Genomic DNA, 23,242 nt, shown 5'->3' on the forward strand with positions numbered 1-23,242 from the left:
CAGGAGAAATGTAAAGGATGTCTTTATTCAGATATTTATTCGGATATGGCTGGCCCAATCCGGCCCATTCCTAGATATTTGATAGAGCATTGGGGATATCAGTTGGATCGAAGCCCAATCCCACAATTTAAAACCTTCGAATAATAAAAGGAAAACTTTCTATCACCCCTAAACTTTCATTCTATTTACTCAAACTCCCTTGTCAGAAATTCCACGCCACTCTTCTAAAAAGTAAACTTTTACCTCCTTTTCTCTCTTCCTATTTCTTTGAAATAGCCAAATTATCCCTCTTATTAACTTATTAACCGGTTCTCATTGATTCAACCACATTAGTAGATTAAGGTATTAGTCAGTTAGTATCAGATTGACTGTGTCGGTATTGAGCTTGATTGATACCGTTATAAAAAGAAAAAGAACTCTATCCAATAGTGTGGCCTATGATAACACTCTCATGAATCAAAACCACATGTCTACTGTCTTAGCACTTGACATCCATTGATGATGGATCACTGCCTCTTTGCAGGGTTCAGGTCAGCTCCTCATATGAGTACGAGTGGGGGCAGATCTGCACCCTCCATGGAATATGGGTTCCACACCCATGGAAGGTGGAGATCTGTCCCCACCCGTCCCTATGTGCGGAGTTAACCTGGACACGCTCTCTTGCGTGTCCCACCCAACATATAAGGATTATTTTAGTCATTCTACTTTACAAACGCAAAATATAAATCAAAATTTTGGGGATGTGGGTTTCGCGCTTTCTGCTCATTGACACAGAGAGAGGAGGACGGGAGAGGTCGATGGAGGATCAGAACCTCGACTTAGAGAGAGCTCGGTTGCTTAGCCTAGCCCTTGATTTCGGCTTCGATGAAGAATCTTCCAAGAAATGTTTAGATCGTCTAGTTCATCTTTACGGTAATCAGAAATCCCTGATTTTTCCCTCCTCATCTGCTTCTAAAATCTCGTTTTTGCGAAGAATTGGCGGGAATTACTCTCGATATGTTTGTTACGATCTTCTCTACCAACATTTTATCCTACAGGACAGAAATTCCCGAACTTGATTGTTCTGCCATTTTAAAGTTCTTTTTTTTTTTTTTAAGAATTCAGCTGCTTGATACGAACACACCCTTTAGTGGATTCAAGTCATGTCAAAACCACATAAGCCCTACTATATGTCAATTTCCAATACATTAACGGTGTCTGTATAAGAAGGGTGAACATGTTTGGATTTTCCATCTCATTATTAAGATTTGGCTGTCATCCATTATGCCAGTACGCATTGTTGAATCCGTAAAATGGATGAAAATTCAATTTTTCCGGTATTGTGTATAACAGGAATCCATGTTTAAGTTTGACGCTGACAGATGTTCCTGTTTGTGTATGATAGATTACTAGTTAGTAGTTGCAGACATTGAGACTGGTCAAGTAAAAAAAACAAAAAAACGAAAATCTCATAGGGAATTGATTTCTTGAACTATTTACATGAACAAATACTAAAAGCAAAGCCATGAATTCACGGAGAATGAATTTCCCTAGGTACCTATTGGGGTCAATCCAATGATTTTCAGACCAGTGTTATGCTTCACCGTCTTTCTTTTCTTGTGCAGGAGAAGATGGAAGAGATTTTATTACCGTTGAGCACTGTGGTGATGATTATCTTGCAGCCCTGGCCGAGTATTTGCAGGACAGTGAGGATTGGGATGATTTGCAAGCCATGGAATCTGAAGCATGTGGAGCATTAAGTAACATATTGGGTAAAGAAATTCAAGATGATTATGAAACTGAAAAAGAGAATACTTTGCAAAGTTATATCTCTATTAGTGAAGACTCACCTGAGCCTCTGATTCAGAAAAATGCGATGAGGGTGGAATCTTCCAGTGATGATGACTACGCAGATTTTGGAATTCCAAGCAAACATACCAGTGGTTCTGGTCCATCCGTTTGTCTTGATAAGAGCTGCAATGCATCTTCTCACAGCTTGAGTAAATGCCCCTTGAGATCCACTGTAAGTGTAAACTTTGCAACTTGGTATTCTTCTTTGATGCTAGTATGGAGGATGCATCATCATCTTTCAGTTCTACTATTTTAGCACATTAATTCTGAAGTCTGCAATGATCGAATAACATTAGAGGAGCTAGGTTAGTATTGATATTCATCCTGATAATCTGCTATGAGTTTTGCTGATCTAGGCATCAAGTAAATCTATAACATCTTAATTGTAAGAAAAAACATGTAGAGGAAAAGAGAATCTTCCTGTTGGAGTTCTCTCATCCCTTTTAACCAGCCTATCTGTGCACCATTAACCAAACCAGGAAGCTTCAACTACAGAAACATTTGGAAATCCAGCAAATGACCCTCGGCAGAACAACTCTTTTTTTAACAGCTCAAAGAAGATTCCCAGTGCACTGAAGTTTAAATGAATTGCAATGCTCCCTAAGACAAACCAGGAAACTTCAACTACAGAAACATTTGGAAATCCGGCAAATGACCCTCGGCAGAACAACCCTTTTTTTAACAGCTCAAAGAAGATTCCCAGTGCACTGAAGTTTAAATGCATTGCAATGCTCCCTAAGGCTCCTTTTATTTCAAGAGAAAATGTTTTCTAGGAATTGTCTCACATGGAGAACACCACCCATGATCTGGTTCAGTTCTTTTCTTCGCTCAGCCATGCCCAGATATGCTGGTTGTCATGGTACAATATATATATATATATATATATATATATATATATATATATATATATATATATATATATAAAAAGAGGCAAATAAATATGATATAAGTTCTATAACAAAATTGATTTTCTGAGAAACATTTTTCTGATGAATAAATGGAGGAGAAGGGAAAGTGATAATCATGAAACTGATCATCGCAAAAGAGAATGTTACCAAAAATTGATCTTCCCTGAACAAGCCCTCGTGGTTGAGAGAAAAACTCATGCACGAAATTCACCATGATAGTGATAATTATTGCAACAATTCTTGCAATGCAGCATATAGTGATCCAGCATGAAATTTAAGAAAAGAATTCTCCTGAGCTGTGAAGTTTCAAGAATTCCCCTAGGATTTCACGATCTTAGGGACTACGGTGAATTTTATGTATACCCTAGTTTCACATAGTAATTCTCCTGACCTGAAGAACTACAATGTGCCCACTTTAAAACTTTCCTCATGATACTCCTGAATGATTGATAAATATTACCTGTAAATATATCTGAGCTTGATGATTCTTTTTTCAATTTTAAACAGTGGTGTTTTCCAGGCTAATTTTGAGAGCTGAATACTTGTACTGTTTTGCTTTTCTATCACTTAACCTTTACTGGCACTCCCCCCACCCCCAACCTGGCGGTATTTAAAGGATCGCAGGAGATGCATCTTGCTAGATTCAGCTTCAGAAATTTGTAACAAGAGGACATGCCATGGCAAATCAAAGGCTGAAAATGAAATTCTAGGCTATGAAGAATTACAGGCTCTGGATGATTTTGAATTGGCAAATGTTGTTATATTCGGCAACAAAACATTTCGACCTTTGCAGCATCAAGCTTGTAAAGCAACTATGGCAAAGAGAGATTGTTTCATTCTCATGCCCACAGGTGGTGGTAAAAGTCTTTGTTACCAGGTAGTTCCCTGTCTTTGTTTACACTGTTCCTCCATGAATGATCAAGCGCCTAGACTTGCTATGGTCTCATCGCAGTGCAAGTATGCATGCTCCCTGGTTCTTCTTAGACTTGATTTTCTTTTATTTATATATCTAGAACCAATCTATATGGCAAGATCATCCCATAGAATGCATAATGCTGCATCTTCATTTTATTTTCTCTTTTCTCTCCCTGTGCCCCTTTGGTGGGTGGTGGTGTCATAAGAAAAGCTCAACGCGTGACTTAATAGTCTTTCTGCAATTCACAATGCTTGCAGTTATGTTTTAGTGCAACGAACACTAGATTTTCCAATGAACTATAAAAAGTGTCAAAGGTGCACAAATAGATAAGAAAACCCTGACCTCTGAATAATTAGCACCGAGGTACTTGGCCCTGCTTGTGTTCTGGTGCCAGAAATTTGCAAGCTTTATGCTTTGAGACTCGCCTCAAGTTGAGGACCAAGAAGAAGGGACCATTCCCTGCCTTATAGGCAGAAACACTTTGAGGCTGACACCTCATGATGTAGATCGTTGGGGCTGCAAGATAGGCCAAAACCTGGCCCATATTATGGATTGTTTAAGCCCATTGGTTTTCAACATGTGCCTGGCCCATGATTTGGACCACATTCAGCCCATCGATTTTGTCCAAAGTAGAGATCGAGCCAGCAGGGAGTTTTGGGATATCATCACTTATTCTGCCACATCGACCAGCTGAGTTGTAGGGAGGAGTTTGAGAGAAATCAGCAAGAACCTGGCCAGGTTCATCCGCCCATCGAACCAACATATTTGGGAGATTTTCTTCCAGTTTGGTGGGCCCCATAGCCACCTTGCGTGGAGATATATTAGGAGGCTGATGCAGCTCCAAGAAGGAAGAAGAAGAAGAAGAAGAAACCCTGAACCTAGGGTTTGACTAGGGAGCCGTAGGTTAGGATTTATATTTTCCATACTTAGTTTATTTTCTTGTTTTTCGATTGAACCGGGTTAGAATTGGTTGCATCCAATTGGTTCAATGGGTCTAATTTAAGTGAAGTGTTCCTATTGGTTAATAGGTTCTTATATCCTATTGGCTGCTATGGAATCTTCTTTAAATTAGTTGTTTTTAAGTTATATTATTTTATTTTAAGTTAGTAGGGGTAGTTAGGACATTTTAAGTTTTAAATTAGTCCAATTAGATTTAAACCTCTCCCTTCCACGATTTTGTGAAGGAGAGGCCTTTAAGTTGTAATAGGATTTGGCCTTAGGCCTTTATTATAAATAAAGGGATCATGGGAGGCTCCCCCACATATTGATATTTGAATTAAAACACTGTTTTCTGCTGCTGGCCGATTGCTGCTGCTGCTCCTTGCTCTTCAAGAGTGTTTGCATCCTTGTGGGTACATCAAGGTGGAAGGGTGGGTGGAATCCTGCGACTCCTTACGCCGTGACGGCTGGGAGGCTTTCCTTGTGAAGGTGGTTCTATCCTTCAGTGTTAGATTTGCTGCCGTGGATATCTGCTGTAAGTCTAAATTTAAATTTCTGTTCCATTCCTCTTTCCCCCCATTCGATCCCTCTTGTTTTCTAGTTGAATTTCTGAAACCCTAGATCATCTAGGTTATTTTAAACACTCATCCCTCATCAGAATCCAACCAGATTCAGTCCACAGCCCCCTCACACCCCTGCCTATACTCGATGTAAGCTGCTGCCCCTTCCCGTCACCCTAAACCCTAATTCCCCATTAATCACCATAAACCTAAGAAACCCTAATTTCTGTTTAGGCATATTCAGCCATCAGAAATTCCCCATATTGCAGCCGAACCTTTCCCTTAATCCCTCTAACACTCGGCCTCAACCCCAGCCCCTGAATCCTACTTTAAACCCTAGTTTTTGTTGTTTTTCCTAATTCTAAAACCCGAAACCCTAACCCTAATTTCTTCAGGAATTCAAAACTGTTTCAAATCCAGATATTTTTATATCATAATGACCCCCTAAACCTGCAGAATAAAGCCATATAAACCCCATTCCCAAATTCCCATTTTAAACCCTAATTTTGCCCTAATCAGCCCCAAACAGCAGGCTTGACCAGACCTTGCTTTTACTTGGCTCCTAGTAGGATTATTTCCTATTCTAGGACTACATTATTTTGGTATCAGAGCCATGGACGAACATGGCAGCCCGGTACTGCCACAACCAGTCGACCCTATGGCAGCCATGTTAGAGATGTTTTGGAAATTTACTACTGACCAAAAGACTGTGTTTGAAGACGTTAGAGCTGAACAGAGAGCTATGGCTGAGAGGCTGCAAGCCATTGAGCATAGACAACTTACACTTAATGGGGACAACAATGTACCCATAGAAGAAGACAAGTACCAACTCCACTCAGTGGTACAGCGGCTGCCTGACAGAGATGGGAGCCCCAGAGATGGACACAAAGGTCATAGAGACAGATTCAGGACTGACCGAGATGACAGGGATGATAGAGATTATTATAGAGATCGTCGGGACAGACCTAGATATGCCCGTGAACCTTCTCGGGAACACAGAGATCACCACCAAGGCTACAGAGACAGAGGTCGGCAGCCTACTTTTGAAGAGTATATGAGGTCCTACTTCACTGGAGACCAGGGTACTAATCGGCGCTATACAGGCAACCAAAAAGTGAAGCTTGATCTAAAAGAATTCGATGGCAACTCTGACCCTCAGGTATTTTATGATTGGCTTGCTGCAATAATAGATTATTTCGATTGGTATGATCTATACGAAGAAGGGAAAATGAAGTTAGTCTGTGCTAAACTTGTCGACACCTGTGAGTGGTGGATAACTGCTGAAAGGGAGATGGACTTTAATGGTACTGCACCCGCACTTGGGAAGACATGAAATATGACACTGAGCAAGCAATACTTACCAAGGCACTTCAGGTCTCGATTGCGGGATAAGTTCAACTCCCTCCGCAAGGAACCATGATCAGAATCGAGTACATGAGGCAATTCGATGCTCTTTCTTCTCGTGACTGGCATTAGGGAGGAGGGCATCCAAATGCTTTCCGAGGTTCAGTTGGGTGCATCAGTGAGATCAACAGGACAATTGGAGTGGTTGACGTTGTGGACGTTCGAGATTGTTTTGAGAAGGCCTTGAAAGCAGAGGAGCTATTAGCTTCAAGTGAACAGCCGGGTTCTACTTCCAAGCCGGCCTACATCAACAATAGCACCTCAAAACAAGGTTCCTCCATAGGCAGCACATCTCGCCCTGCTGTTCCCCCACGTGTGGATGATAAGGGCAAAGCTCCTATGGGCCAAAATGATCCCTTCACTTGTTACTACTGTCAAGACAAAGGACACATTGCTAGGGATTGCCCACATAAGAAGAAGCCCAATCAACGTGGCTGAAAAGGAAGAAGTTCAAGGTGAAGACGACGACCAAGGCGCAAATTGCATTCACCCACTCCCTCCTGATGATGAGTATGATGTGGCTAATTATCTTGACGATGATGAGTTACGAGGTGTTCATGTGGTATGTCAAAAGGCTGCTGTCCAGCCAGAACTGCAACCTTCTTCATCCTCCAAAGAGCTGCTGTCCGCATACAAGCTTGGGCCAACCGCTGAAGATGAACTCAAGAGACTCGATCCTGATTGGGAAGACCATTCTGTGATCTCCAGCCATTCATCGGGGATGAATGCTTTCAAGACAGGGAGAGTTGATGCAGCTCCAAGAAGGAAGAAGAAGAAGAAGAAGAAACCCTGAACCTAGGGTTTGACTAGGGAGCCGTAGGTTAGGATTTATATTTTCCATACTTAGTTTATTTTCTTGTTTTTCGATTGAACCGGGTTAGAATTGGTTGCATCCAATTGGTTCAATGGGTCTAATTTAAGTGAAGTGTTCCTATTGGTTAATAGGTTCTTATATCCTATTGGTTGCTATGGAATCTTCTTTAAATTAGTTGTTTTTAAGTTATATTCTTTTATTTTAAGTTAGTAGGGGTAGTTAGGACATTTTAAGTTTTAAATTAGTCCAATTAGATTTAAACCTCTCCCTTCCACGATTTTGTGAAGGAGAGGCCTTTAAGTTGTAATAGGATTTGGCCTTAGGCCTTTATTATAAATAAAGGGATCGTGGGAGGCTCCCCCACACATTGATATTTGAATTAAAACACTGTTTTCTGCTGCTGGCCGATTGCTGCTACTGCTCCTTGCTCTTCAAGAGTGTTTGCATCCTTGTGGGTACATCAAGGTGGAAGGGTGGGTGGAATCCTGCGACTCCTTACGCCGTGACGGCTGGGAGGTTTTCCTTGTGAAGGTGGTTCTATCCTTCAGTGTTAGATTTGCTGCCGTGGATATCTGCTGTAAGTCTAAATTTAAATTTCTGTTCCATTCCTCTTTCCCCCCATTCGATCCCTCTTGTTTTCTAGTTGAATTTCTGAAACCCTAGATCATCTAGGTTATTTTAAACACTCATCCCTCATCAGAATCCAACCAGATTCAGTCCACAACCCCCTCACACCCCTGCCTATACTCGATCTAAGCTGTTGCCCCTTCCCGTCACCCTAAACCCTAATTCCCCATTAATCACCATAAACCTAAGAAACCCTAATTTCTGTTTAGGCATATTCAGCCATCAGAAATTCCCCATATTGCAGCCGAACCTTTCCCTTAATCCCTCTAACACTCGGCCTCAACCCCAGCCCCTGAATCCTACTTTAAACCCTAGTTTTTGTTGTTTTTCCTAATTCTAAAACCCGAAACCCTAACCCTAATTTATTCAGGAATTCAAAACTGTTTCAAATCCAGATATTTTTATATCATAATGACCCCCTAAACCTGCAGAATAAAGCCATATAAACCCCATTCCCAAATTCCCATTTTAAACCCTAATTTTGCCCTAATCAGCCCCAAACAGCAGGCTTGACCAGACCTTGCTTTTACTTGGCTCCTAGTAGGATTATTTCCTATTCTAGGACTACATTATTTTGGTATCAGAGCCATGGACGAACATGGCAGCCCGGTACTGCCACAACCAGTCGACCCTATGGCAGCCATGTTAGAGATGTTTTGGAAATTTACTACTGACCAAAAGACTGTGTTTGAAGACGTTAGAGCTGAACAGAGAGCTATGGCTGAGAGGCTGCAAGCCATTGAGCATAGACAACTTACACTTAATGGGGACAACAATGTACCCATAGAAGAAGACAAGTACCAACTCCACTCAGTGGTACAGCGGCTGCCTGACAGAGATGGGAGCCCCAGAGATGGACACAAAGGTCATAGAGACAGATTCAGGACTGACCGAGATGAGAGGGATGATAGAGATTATTATAGAGATCGTCGGGACAGACCTAGATATGCCCGTGAACCTTCTCGGGAACACAGAGATCACCACCAAGGCTACAGAGACAGAGGTCGGCAGCCTACTTTTGAAGAGTATATGAGGTCCTACTTCACTGGAGACCAGGGTACTAATCGGCGCTATACAGGCAACCAAAAAGTGAAGCTTGATCTAAAAGAATTCGATGGCAACTCTGACCCTCAGGTATTTTATGATTGGCTTGCTGCAATAATAGATTATTTCGATTGGTATGATCTATCTGAAGAAGGGAAAATGAAGTTAGTCTGTGCTAAACTTGTCAGACCTGCCTGTGAGTGGTGGATAACTGCTGAAAGGGAGATGGACTTTAATGGTACTGCACCCCGCACTTGGGAAGACATGAAATATGACCTGAGCAAGCAATACTTACCAAGGCACTTCAGGTCTCAGTTGCAGGATAAGTTCAACTCCCTCCGCCAAGGAACCATGACTGTAACTGAGTACATGAGGCAATTCGATGCTCTTTCTTCTCGCACTGGCATTAGGGAGGAGGGCATCCAAATGCTTTCCAGGTTCAGGTTGGGTCTGTCAAGTGAGATCAACAGGACAATTGGAGTGGTTGACGTTGTGGACGTTCGAGATTGTTTTGAGAAGGCCTTGAAAGCAGAGGAGCTATTAGCTTCAAGTAAACAGCCGGGTTCTACTTCCAAGCCGGCCTACATCAACAATAGCACCTCAAAACAAGGTTCCTCCATAGGCAGCACATCTCGCCCTGCTGTTCCCCCACGTGTGGATGATAAGGGCAAAGCTCCTATGGGCCGAAATGATCCCTTCACTTGTTACTACTGTCAAGACAAAGGACACATTGCTAGGGATTGCCCACATAAGAAGAAGCCCAATCAACGTGGCTGAAAAGGAAGAAGTTCAAGGTGAAGACGACGACCAAGGCGCAAATTGCATTCACCCACTCCCTCCTGATGATGAGTATGATGTGGCTAATTATCTTGACGATGATGAGTTACGAGGTGTTCATGTGGTATGTCAAAAGGCTGCTGTCCAGCCAGAACTGCAACCTTCTTCATCCTCCAAAGAGCTGCTGTCCGCATACAAGCTTGGGCCAACCGCTGAAGATGAACTCAAGAGACTCGATCCTGATTGGGAAGACCATTCTGTGATCTCCAGCCATTCATCGGGGATGAATGCTTTCAAGACGGGGAGAGTTGATGCAGCTCCAAGAAGGAAGAAGAAGAAGAAGAAGAAACCCTGAACCTAGGTTTTGACTAGGGAGCCGTAGGTTAGGATTTATATTTTCCATACTTAGTTTATTTTCTTGTTTTTCGATTGAACCGGGTTAGAATTGGTTGCATCCAATTGGTTCAATGGGTCTAATTTAAGTGAAGTGTTCCTATTGGTTAATAGGTTCTTATATCCTATTGGTTGCTATGGAATCTTCTTTAAATTAGTTGTTTTTAAGTTATATTCTTTTATTTTAAGTTAGTAGGGGTAATTAGGACATTTTAAGTTTTAAATTAGTCCAATTAGATTTAAACCTCTCCCTTCCACGATTTTGTGAAGGAGAGGCCTTTAAGTTGTAATAGGATTTAGCCTTAGGCCTTTATTATAAATAAAGGGATCGTGGGAGGCTCCCCCACATATTGATATTTGAATTAAAACACTGTTTTCTGCTGCTGGCCGATTGCTGCTGCTGCTCCTTGCTCTTCAAGAGTGTTTGCATCCTTGTGGGTACATCAAGGTGGAAGGGTGGGTGGAATCCTGCGACTCTTTACGCCGTGACGGCTGGGAGGCTTTCCTTGTGAAGGTGGTTCTATCCTTCAGTGTTAGATTTGCTGCCGTGGATATCTGCTGTAAGTCTAAATTTAAATTTCTGTTCCATTCCTCTTTCCCCCCACTTGATCCCTCTTGTTTTCTAGTTGAATTTCTGAAACCCTAGATCATCTAGATTATTTTAAACACTCATCCCTCATCAGAATCCAACCAGATTCAGTCCACAGCCCCCTCACACCCCTGCCTATACTCGATCTAAGCTGCTGCCCCTTCCCATCACCCTAAACCCTAATTCCCCATTAATCACCATAAACCTAAGAAACCCTAATTTCTGTTTAGGCATAGTCAGCCATCAGAAATTCCCCGTATTGCAGCCGAACCTTCCCCTTAATCCCTCTAACACTCGGCCTCAACCCCAGCCCCTGAATCCTACTTTAAACCCTAGTTTTTGTTGTTTTTCCTAATTCTAAAACCCGAAACCCTAACCCTAATTTCTTCAGGAATTCAAAACTGTTTCAAATCCAGATATTTTTATATCATAATGACCCCCTAAACCTGCAGAATAAAACCATATAAACCCCATTCCCAAATTCCCATTCTAAACCTTAATTTTGCCCTAATCAGCCCCAAACAGCAGGCTTGACCAAACCTTGCTTTTACTTGGCTCCTAGTAGGATTATTTCCTATTCTAGGACTACATTAGAGGCTAGGCTATTGTTTCCGTGAAGATATATTAGCAGGCCACACGCCTGTTTGCGTGGAGATGATTTCCAGATCTTATGGGCCCAACTGCCAGCTGTATTGGAAATTAAATTGAAGACCAAAGGGCTGTGCGTTGAGGAGTCCTTCTGAGGCTAATCGAGTTGGTTTAGGAGTTTATTTAGGATAGTTTTTGGTTTCTTGCAGGCAGGTTTTATCAGTTTAGGAAAGTCTATTTTTTTATTAGATTGCTTATGTAATAGGACTCCTTATATTGTTAACTGATTGGGGATTGGTTTTGCTTTTATTCTGAGATATTTCTAGAAGATTGATTTAGGTTGTATTGCATTATTATAAATAATGAACAAGACTGATCTATAGCCAAGTCGAGTGTATGAAAATTTGAATTTTGGGTTCAGCTTGAAACCTTGTTAATGGCTGTGAGATGCAGTTGAGGTGAGATGCTTACACTATGAGAGGGTGAGAGGCTCAGCCCAAATCTATCTATCTTCTTCTATATTTTATTTTCGTTTAATTTGTCAATCGATTTCTGAGTGTGTGAGTGACCGGAGTTGCTGATCGAATAATTCAACAGTGCATGCAGATTTGCTTTCTTGGCAAATTTCTATTGCTAAATCTGCAAGCCTATCGACTTCCTAGTGTTTTCATCAATTGCAAAGCGCTTAGCCGTTAAGAGCATCAAGTAAGTCTTCGACTTCCTCTGCCGGCACTCTGAAAGGTATTCTTTATAATGTTAATAAGCTAGGTTCGGACAAAAAAAAACATACTTCTTGCTAGGTTTAAGGGAATAAGGCCTTATGCATGTGTGCGTGTGTACCAAAAGAAATGTGTTCTATGGCCTTGGAAAGGGCTGAAGCGACAACCCTTTCTCTTACGATAGAAAGGGGAAGCGGAAGCAGAAGCTACGGGTCGTCGTGTTGGTGAACGCATAAAAAAGAGTGTCATCCGAGATAGAAGCTAATGAAAGACAACAAGCTCAATGAAACAAGGGGGGGGGGTAGCAACTAGATTAACGCAGAAAGGGAATCGGTAGGTTACCGCTCAGCCTTAGCTACTCCATGAAACCCAAGCTCGGTCAGCAAGGGAAACTCGGGAGAGGGTGGTTCTTAGTTGAACTGGCATCTAAATTACCTCATCACCAGAAATATGTCAATGAATATCAATTATTATTTGTTTAGTTTGTCTAAGTTAATGTTAAATTTATTACGTTGGACATATACAGAGTTTTCTAGAACCGTTTTGAGGCCTTATTCCAGTATTAGTACTAAGATAAATCTCAGCTGAATGGAGGAAGGTAGTTTTGGTGTCTGTCTATCTACTAGGAAAAGTTACATCAAGTATCAGGGGATCAAACCTTTGAGCATTACAGTAAGACACAAAAGGGAGGACTGGAGTGTCAAAGAATCAGTTTGCACTTATGGAGTTATGCTAGCATGATTTAAGATTGAATACTTAGGCAACCTACAAAAGAATTTGAAGAAAAGAATGATCATAACAGGGCCTTTATTGACTAGGAGAGAGAGCATATGATAATGTATTTAGAAGGATTATTTAGTGGGTTGAATTATATCAGAATTGGGAATTTAATAGGACATAGTGCTTCATTTACCATTCCTAGTTGGAGCTGATGTTGCCCTAGAAGGAATTAATGATATACATGATAGACTATTGATGCTTGACACTAAGAATGGTAAATCTTGTAGTACCATATGATCATGCCTAAATAGCGCTCAGGGTTTTGTTATTGTAACGTTGATATTCTAATTTTATTTTATTTTGTACAGTTACCTGCAACTTTGCATCCAGGTGTTACGGTTGTTATAAGTCCCCTTCTTTCCCTCATTCAAGATCAGATTATAACACTTAATCTCAAGTTTGGAATACCAGCTACATTTTTGAATTCTCAACAAACTGGTTCCCAAGCAGCTGCGGTCCTCCAAGAGCTAAGGCAAGTCCCCCTCTCCCCCCCTCCTAACATGGTGCCTTGTTATGTGGTTCTGTCTTCTGTTGCTTTTCTATTTTTTCTCATGGTAAAATCTGTCAGATATTCATTTACTGGATCTTGTTAGGTATATTGGTTAATTCTTCTTGTAGCCCTCTACACAAACTTGCGCATCAATAATGTCATCCATTCAAAGAACTAATTGCCGACTATGCTTTTTAGTTCTTCAAGGGTGGCTATACTAGCACCTTGTAATTTTCATTATCTTCTGACCTTCAGATTCAAAAAACTGACCTTTTTTTTTGTTTGTTTTCCTTTTCTAGGAAAAATAAACCATCATGCAAGCTTTTGTATGTCACCCCTGAAAGAATTGCAGGAAATATATCATTTTTTGAGGTCCTAAAATGCTTGCACCAGAAGGTCAGTATATTGAGCTTATGATAAGGCTTAGATGATCTTATGAAAAAACTTTAATTATGAAGATTTTAGATTGGTTTTTTGGTGCTGGTAAGGTGTGGATTTTGTGACTCTATGCTGTCTGAGAGGCATAGTTATCAAGGCAGGAAGGCGACCATGGCGTTTTAGAGGGTAAAAAAGAAAGGCGACATCGCCATGGCGCCAACCTAGGCACCCAAGGCGTCCAAGGAGCCTGGACGTCAAGGTGACGCCTCGATAACTATGCTGAGAGGGTTCTAAGTAATACCAGCCTATGCAAGGTATATGCATGCCCGTAGGCCATTAAATGACAACGTAGGAGTGTAATGGCGTCCAACCCAAAAGCCCAAGTATGGGTGGAGAGGCCCTTCCAAGGTCATAAGCCAAACTGCCACACATTACCCAACCGATGTGGGATTAAACTCCCCTCCCATTCCTAGCCATGGAGCACATTCACTGCATCAACTCCCCCCCTCCTCCCCAGCTTTGGGCCATGGGCCCCCACATAGCCGGTGCATGGACAACCCGCTCTAATATCACTTAATGGTGTCCAACCCAAAAGCCCGGGCTTTTGGGTCGAGAGGCCCTTCCAAGGTCATTAGCCAAACTGCCGCACACTACTCGACTGATGTGGGACTAAACTCCCCTCCCATTCCTGGCCATGGAGCGCATTCACTGCATCAAAGTGGTTTTTTCTTAGGTGCCTGCCTGATAATTTCGTTTCATATGATGTGCTAATACATGTGAACCTGAAACCTCATGGAGTATATCTTTCACCCCTTAGCAACCAGGGGATAGTCCAGTAAACCTTCAGCACTTAAAACACAATTCATTGAATGATCAAATTGTAGCTTCTTATAAAAAAAAAAGGGATCGAATTATGGCTCAGTAACATTCCACACTTTCCGGTAATTTTTATTATGCAAGAGCATATGCTATGGCCTCTTCAAATGTATTGAAAGCCTCAAGAAGCTATACTAATCAATACCTCTCTAGACGGGACCTACCGAGGATTCTACTGTCTGCGCCACATCGATAAAGAATGCAATTGAAATCCAAATTTAGATGTTGGGTTTGTAGTTTCTAATCTGGTTAGTCCAGGAGTTCTTGATTTGAAAGGAACTAGAATTGGACTGTTTAGTTGCTTGTCTGTTTCAGAAAATAGAAAGTACAAATTTCTGTTATGCAACTATTGGGACGTGGAGTCAGAGGATGCCAAAATCCTGGTGATTGATAGTATGATTAGTTTGTTATTGAGAACTAGAAATGAATGATGACTCACATAATGAAAAAGTTCCTTTCTATTCTTTGGTGTATGTGTTGCTGTCCATTAACTATTGTGCACTTACTGTTTTCTTTCAGTTTTTATGTTCTTTCCATTTTGCTGGAACTTCTGTTCTGTCTCTTGCCTTTCTAATGCTTTATCTTGGTTAATCACTGTGCATGTCCTCCAACTGAATTTTACTTGCTATGGTTTGAGTTCTTTTGCTGATCTATGGTGTTTGCTTTCATTCTGCAGTCTGGATCTTCCTTGATCTACATCATCTAGATACAATTTCTAATTTGGATTCCATTGTTAGTGTGGTTGATGTGGAGTTAATGTACTTTGCAGCTACCATTTCAGACAGTACTAAGAAAGATGAGACTAACCTTTTTATCTTGGCAGGGACAACTGGCAAGATTTGTCATCGATGAAGCACATTGTGTAAGGTATATTGTTAGTGAGTTCGGCAGTGGAAGAATTGTGTTGTTATATGATGCTTCCTTGAGAATTAATGTTGAAAAATACCTGTTGGACTGATTTCTTGTTGAACCCTTTCCTCCATCTGTTCAATGAACTGACTTGTGGTACTAGTCATTGGTATGACTCTTCTAACATGGATCATATGTCAAAAGTCATACTACATTTGATAATGACCACTGATATATGTTAACCTTCTTTTCTTGGCGCTCTAAATTTAGTTCTAGATTGGAAGGTAAGATCCTTTGTTAAGCCTGACTTACACCACCAGGAAGGTGGTTTAAGGGCCATGATTTTGGTATGGTGGACGGACGTCATCAAGGATGATGAACTTATGTTCTACTTGGTCCTCTTATGTTGTTCTATCAAATAAACCAAGTCTTCTTGCTTAATCAGAGATGAATGACTTTTGTCCTTTCTAAATATGTCACCAGCCAGTGGGGACATGATTTCCGGCCAGATTACAGAGGATTGGGATGCCTTAAGCAGAATTTTCCAGATATTCCAGTGATGGCATTGACTGCCACTGCAACCCAATCAGTGCGGAAGGTAGTAAGAACTCTTGAAGTTTCATGTTCTGGGTAGCTAGAGGACAATGCTAATTTTATTAATTTGTCCAGGACATCTTACAATCTTTAAGAATCCCCCATGCTCTTGTTCTTGAAACAAGCTTTGATAGACCAAACCTGAAGTATGAAGTTGTGGGTAAGACAAAGGATCCATTAAGGCAGCTTGGGCAACTACTGAATGATCGTTTCCATAATATGTGTGGAATTGTTTACTGTCTTTCAAAGAACGAATGCCTGTCTCTATCCACATTTTTGAATGATAAATGTAAGATGAAGACAGCATATTACCATGCTGGTTTAGCTGCCCGTCAAAGAGTTGCCGTGCAAAGGAAATGGCACACAGGAGAGATCCATGTTGTATGCGCTACCATTGCTTTTGGAATGGGGATAGACAAACCCGATGTGGTGAGTATGCATTATATTTACAAATCTATAGCTCAAGAGCTTTCCTTGGAGCGTAAGTTTCAATCTGATAGAATATAAATTTGACCTGATTTTTTTTTTTTTCTTTTTTCCCCAGCGTTTCGTTGTCCATAATACCTTATCCAAATCTATTGAAAGCTACTATCAGGAATCAGGGAGGGCAGGTAGAGATAATCTTCCTGCAGTATGCATTGTTTTGTACCAGAAAAAGGATTTCAGCCGGGTTGTATGTATGTTACGAAATGGACAAGCATATCGACAAACACGTAAAAGTGAAAGCTTTAAGAGGGGAATGGATCGAGCACGCGAAATGCAAGCGTACTGTGAGCAGAAGGTATCTTGTTTTTTCTTTTCCCCGTTTAATGCTAAAACATGGTCTTGTTTCTATTTATGCCCAGAATGCTGCCATGCAGAATATCCATACTACCCATGTTCATTTGGAACCTGACTAATTTCACTTAAAGCCTTCTTCATGGTTAATTTTCTGTGCATTTTGCAGACTGAATGTAGGCGGCAAACCCTACTTGCACACTTTGGAGAGACCTTTAACAGAAATGGTTGTAAATATGGTCCAAATCCCTGTGATAACTGCCTCAAGACACCTTTTGTAGCTTCTGTCATAGATGGTTAGTGCCACTTCATTGATTATATGTTAGAGAATGGGGCCTTGTTTAGTTTCTCCTGATTTTGTAGTAATTTCCTGGTCTATCTCACAATAGGTTGTAAACTCGCCAAAGTTTTGTGGAACAGCAATTCCTTATTTAATGATCTGTGACAATAAACCCATTTTCTGTAAGTTTTCTCCTTGAGATTTGATAGGTCCCCGTTGATTATTGGTCCTTGATAATGTCTCATTTTGAATTTTTTTTGTCAAATTAAATAAGAGAATGTTCTGAAAACCTTGCAAACTTCATGCCTCATGTACCTCCTGCTCATTCTCTTGTACTTGGGATTCTGCAATTCTTACTAAAAATTTTTTTAATAAAATAATTAAAAAACAGAACTCTCACAGAACAATTTACTTGAAGAAACTAACCTGTCTTGCAATTCTTATCAGAAAAAGATCTTTAGTAAGGGGAATGATTGCTAAATTTAAAAAAAAAAGGTCAATAAGAGTAACATTTTTATATTCCAATTATCAATTAGAAGTTTGTTTGGTATGAATAGTTATTGGTTTGATTCCACTAATAGTAGTATTAACACAAGGTCATCAATATATGCTCAATTAAAATTAGTTGATGGTACATTTCTATATGTACTTTGTGGTATGCCTACTATAAATATCAAACAAATGTACAGGTCTCTTCTATTATAATTCAATACAAACTCCATTGTAATTCTTATGTAAAATTAGGGAGAGGGTTGTCCATGCTGCCAGTGGGGAAAAATCTACACACCACACCAATGGGTGTCTTGAAAAGGGTCTCATTCATATCAGGTTCATATTTTCAGAATAGATGAAAAAAAATAATAATAATAAAAATTAATGTGAGAGGAAAACTGTACACCGGCAATGTGGCAATCTTTTTCCCATAAAATTAATTAATTTGCACTTCTTTTGGCATTAAGAGAAATGAATTTACTTTCCTAGTGTCATAGACATAGCAAACACCACTAGTAGGAAATTAATTAATTTTATGTGGACTCCAATGTATATCATTAACCAGCCACTTCTATCTATAAGAACCCAAATAGATTTCAGAGATTAACTTCTCTTTGGTGAAAAAAACCAGAGATAAGAGGAGCTGAATTTAACCAGGCCCTTCTTTAATTGTTATTCGTTCTTGGATTTGTCAGACACGGATTCATTCTCCTATCGCTCAGATTAGGTATTGGATTCATCTGGATTCATATGAGTAGATCCGTCGCACTGCACTGCGTGAATCTACATTAGGTTCAGAGGAGATGATAATATAGTTCCCTAGCAAATATACAATATACCCTTTTTAGCAATGAGTGCTTCTAGGTTTTCTTTGTCTCAGGAGTTTGAAACAAAAACTCATAAAAGTTGTGTTTGGTTGGTTAGAAATGGATAGAAAACAAAAGAAAAGAAAACAAATGAAAGGAGATGAAAAGAGAAGAAAAAACTATTTTCTTTGTGTTTGGTTGCCAAACGAGAAGAAAAAAATAATTACACTAGCATATGCTAATCAAATGAGTTATATCCAATGTGTACCATACACTATCAAATACTGAAGCAAAATTCACTACCATCAAATCAAATCCAGATCTTCAAACGGCGTAGCTGCCCGAGCGGCTTGAGTGGCGCAGACACAAGGCTGCGTGCAATGACCGCCTTACCCCTGCCCCAGCGCCTTGCCTAAGTGGGGGTAAGGTGGTCATTGCGCACGGCCCTGTGTCTGCGCTGCTCAGGCCGCTCGGGCAGCTGCGCCATAGAGGATCTGTTTCCCATCAAATCTTCCCTATTTTCTCTGCGACTCTCTTTACTTGCTTTCTCTCTCTTCTCTCTTCGCTCCCCCAATCCCCAGTCCCCAGTCCCTAGTCCCCATGGACCCCACCTCTCCTGAACAACATACCCGCAAAAAATCCGTTGCAAGCGGTGCATTGCCAGTGCGGCCTTGAAAGCTCAACACATGGACGTGGCGACATCCAACATCCAACGGTGTCAAGCTTGATCGAGAAAAAAAGAAGTGCAATCATCGTTGGATGTCACCACGTCCACGTGCTCCCGCCTAACCCTGTTCACCAAAAATAGAACAAACATAAAACGATCAATCAACGTGAAAACAAAGAGGTTGTTCGCACTGGTTCAGTGATTCTCCTTGTTAGGTACTTGATCGATACGCCAAAAGCTCCGAAGCTGATGGAACGCGTTAAATCAAACCCTTTAACCTATCCCATACTAGGCTGGCCCAATCTAGCGCCCATACACTAGAGTGGGCCCCATTAGGCACATAACAGACTACCACGCTTCCGCAGTCGTTCTCCTCGACGGCTCTCACTCTAGGCAACTTTCATTCTGGCGGTTGGTAGCCCTTTCCAAGAGGCTCCACTTTGCTCTAGGGTTTTTGCCTGGCGGCAGGTAGCCCTTTCTTGACGGCTTTCACTCTACTCCAGGTAGCTCCTCTCCTAGGTAGCCCTCTCCATGACTCGAACCCGTGACATGGTGCCCAGCTCTGATACCAAATGTTAGGTACTTGATCGATACGCCAAAAGCTCCAAAGCTGATGGAACGCGTTAAATCAAGCCCTTTAACCTATCCCATACTAGGCTGGCCCAATCTAGTGCCCATACACTAGAGTGGGCCCCATTCGGCACATAACACTCCCTCACTGTCTTCGTTTTTGTCGTTGACGTGTTGCCATGAGTTAATAGTGATAGAGCGAGAGAAAAGCAAGTACGAATCCAAAAACTTTCCACTAGTTTCGCGTTTCTTTTTCGTGATCTTCTTCATCCAAGACCAGTCGCTGCTGCCTCTCTCTCTCTCTCTCAACAGTTTTCTCTTGAGAAACCTGTTGTTTTTCGACCTTGTGGCAAAACTTTTTTGGTGGTAGGAGCAAGAAATTTTGATTTTGTCCGAGAACAGAATTTAAAGTTTAAAAACTGAATCAAACATCCGCCAATGCATACTAAACGCACAATGATATACCATAATATGTGCGACCTATGACAGCACGACATGTGTAGTGGAGCCGAACACATGTTGTTATACCCGTACCCCGGGATATAATTAAATATTATTTCTTCTCGTGACGTGTAGATACCGCTGCCATGTATGCTGGTGACCTGTTCTCCATGATGGTCAAACCTAGCTACAAAATCGTTGACCACAGTACGGGTTTACCTGTGGAGGAAAGATTCCTCAACCGTCAGTGGGGAAAGTTCGTTGACGGCGACTTCGTTGACTATCCTCCAAGTACCAGCTCGGGAAGCGAGGAGTTTAGGAGAGAGCATACTGGACCGTCACCTCAGTTGGATAATTCGTTCAGTGATGATCTTGGCATTGCCGTGGCGAAGCTATTCGGGGTCATGGGTGATAAACCATGACAGGGGAAAAGTAAGTTCTAGCCCTCAAGTCTTATTATTTATTCTTCCCTTGGTGACCTCGAAGTGCGGGTCCAGGCCCAAATCGCTCGAGCTATTTCATGAGAGAAGGAAATATTTTAAGTTCGGGTCCCACTTACCTTTGGGAAGTACATTGGGGACTCATGCCCATCTCATATGAACCCATCTTAAAATGGGCTTTTTCCCAAATTAAAGTTGTGGGCAGGCCCATTTAACTTAAGAAGCCATTTAACTTGTATGGCCCATTTCACTAAGGGCCCATTTAACCTATTGACCCAATGATGGGTTATTCCATTCACTTACCCACATAGAACTAATGGGTCGACCCATTAAGCCTCATGACCCATTTGACTAGAGGTACCCAAATACCCATTTATTATAAATAAGTCCAAGAGGGAGAGAGAGAACATTTACTTCTCCTTCATCATTCTCATCTACCCTAAATCGTGGAGGAGAGAAAGAGGAGAGAAAGAGGAGAGAAAGAGGAGGAGCTTGGTGGGAGGTGGAGACCCCATCTCTTGGAGCCATAAATCGTGGAGCTCTCTCATCTTGGGGGTAGGTAAGCTATTGAAGCTTCTTCCTTCTTCTATTTCGGATTTTAAAAGGGGTTGGGTAATGGGAGAGATTGACCTAGCGCTCTCTTGGAACCTAAGAAGTCGATGGAGCCTTAAAGCCTAAGCTATGGTAGAATTATTTCACTCCATTATGAGCTCTAATGCAAGGGTTCTCATTTCCATTTGAGAGATTTAAGGTTGGACCCTATTATGCTTTAGGTTAGGTTCTTCTCGGTTCCTTATCTTGAACCTATTGTGATTGAATGGACCTAGAGAGGTCTTAGGACCCTGATGAGCTTAGGATGGAGTTTCCTAGATGTTCTTATGCCTTAAAACCACTTGAAAATGGAGCCCTTGGAGGGGGATCCTTCGGATTTTGGACCTGCAGGTGTGAGAATTTGCATGTGGTTTCAGACCTGCAAGAAACCACCCTGAAATTACCTCCCTGAGAAGGCCCCTGGGAAGCTCGGATTTATGGGCGGTTTCATCTTTCTGAGAAACCACATCTGCAACCGACCTTGACTGAAACTGTCCTGAACCCCTGGTTTCCTAGGATTTACATGTGGTTGCAGAATTTGGGGATGAAACCACTCCTGCAACCACTCTGTTTCTGAAACCTTATACTTAAGTGATTATGGGATACCTTTTGGGGATCCTTTCCCTTCGCTCGTTTAACCTTATTTTACTCTTTGTTTAGGTTAATATATCCATCTTGTGGCTTATTGCTTGATCGAGGCGACAACTTATAATCTTGGTGCTTGGCATATACATTGTGAGTGGGTTTGGTTGTTTGGGCTTGATATTATTATTGCATTATATATATTATGTAATCATTATAATTATTAAGCATGTTTGCGCATATTGCATACTTTTATATATGATTATTATAATGTTGATGGGAGATGTTGTACTTTGATGGGTCTCGGTGCTGGTAGGTACCAGTGCCGGAACCCCGAATACTATATACATTTATGAAAAAATTATGTTGAATGCCATGTTGAACTGTATGCGCCGTGCCGTGCTGGTAATCGGGCACTAAACCAGATGAAAAGTTGATGCGCCCGGATTACCTCTCGGGATGATAGGACTTGCATGTAGTATATTTGTGGCTAGGATTTCACACCCTTATGCTACGACCCTTACCAACAGGGATTTAGGTGTTGGGTAATCAGTACACCGGATTTTGTGGAGGTGGGAGAGGCCAGTCATGGTAGTATTGGTTATCAGGGGTCTGCCACTGAGTGGTCTTGGAGGCTTCGATCGGCGTAGGTCCCACGTGACAATTGAGGTTTCATTGTGGCGATAAGTTAAGTGACCCACAGTGTCTCTCGAGTTGTCACAGTAGCATATACCATTGACTTAGTTGTTTGTTAGGTGGAAAAAATGGACTTAACATGTGCATGCATCATTGGACTATGTGAATTGCGTGTTTGTGCATCCCCATCCCCTCACTGGCTCAGTGGAGCTAACCCCCTCGTGCGCACACTTTTTAGATTATGATGCAGGTAACGGATATCTCGCGGGAGTCGGAGTTCAGCCCTCGGGATACGATGAGATTGGTGAGGAGGAGCCGGGAGCCGTGTTTGAGGAACATGGCAACGGGTGTCCTTGCGATGATTGTGCCTACGGGCCGTGAGGACATTTGGGATTTGGTCCCTTTTTGATTTACTTTTGGGGCTTAGGCCTATGTTGAAATATTTACTGTTATACCATTTTGATAGTTATTAGATGGTCATCGGAAATGTAACTAATTACTGTATTTATCATCTAGCCTTTGAACATCTTGTAACTATTCGATTTATACGCTTCCGCAATACTACTGATCTTTGGAATGTAATATTCCTTTTTCCGCATTCTAATATTATATTGTGTTAATGTTGGTTATGACTGTGCGTTGGGACACTGTGTCAGTGATCCTGGCAGATTAGTAGGATGACACGCGTCGTCCTAGTCACCCCTTATAATGTATTTCATCCCTTGGCTGGGATGGGGGCGTGACACATGTGTAGAATGCTATGCTCAAGGCCATCCAGATTTCTGGTCGGTCATATGATCTTAACAAGACACTGTGGCCAAAACCCGATTGGTCAGCCCTATTGACCGAACCGACCACAAAGAGTTCGACACCAGGGAATCTGGA

At 41.5% G+C, this 23,242-nt stretch overlaps 1 protein-coding gene across 1 annotated transcript; it reads left to right on the top strand.

The window, feature by feature from the left end:
- Positions 1-773: 773 nt before the first annotated feature.
- Positions 774-17,336, top strand: LOC122666598 (ATP-dependent DNA helicase Q-like 1). The gene is made up of 10 exons (XM_043862617.1): positions 774-912; positions 1,605-2,002; positions 3,355-3,615; positions 13,197-13,360; positions 13,678-13,774; positions 15,456-15,499; positions 15,965-16,079; positions 16,151-16,504; positions 16,620-16,856; positions 17,022-17,336. Exons 1-10 carry the CDS (start codon positions 798-800, stop codon positions 17,151-17,153), a joined length of 1,917 nt encoding a protein of 638 aa, XP_043718552.1. The 5' UTR covers positions 774-797; the 3' UTR covers positions 17,154-17,336.
- Positions 17,337-23,242: the final 5,906 nt, after the last annotated feature.

Source organism: Telopea speciosissima, chromosome 7 (genome assembly GCF_018873765.1).
Source record: "Telopea speciosissima isolate NSW1024214 ecotype Mountain lineage chromosome 7, Tspe_v1, whole genome shotgun sequence".
Classification (NCBI taxonomy): domain Eukaryota; kingdom Viridiplantae; phylum Streptophyta; class Magnoliopsida; order Proteales; family Proteaceae; genus Telopea; species Telopea speciosissima.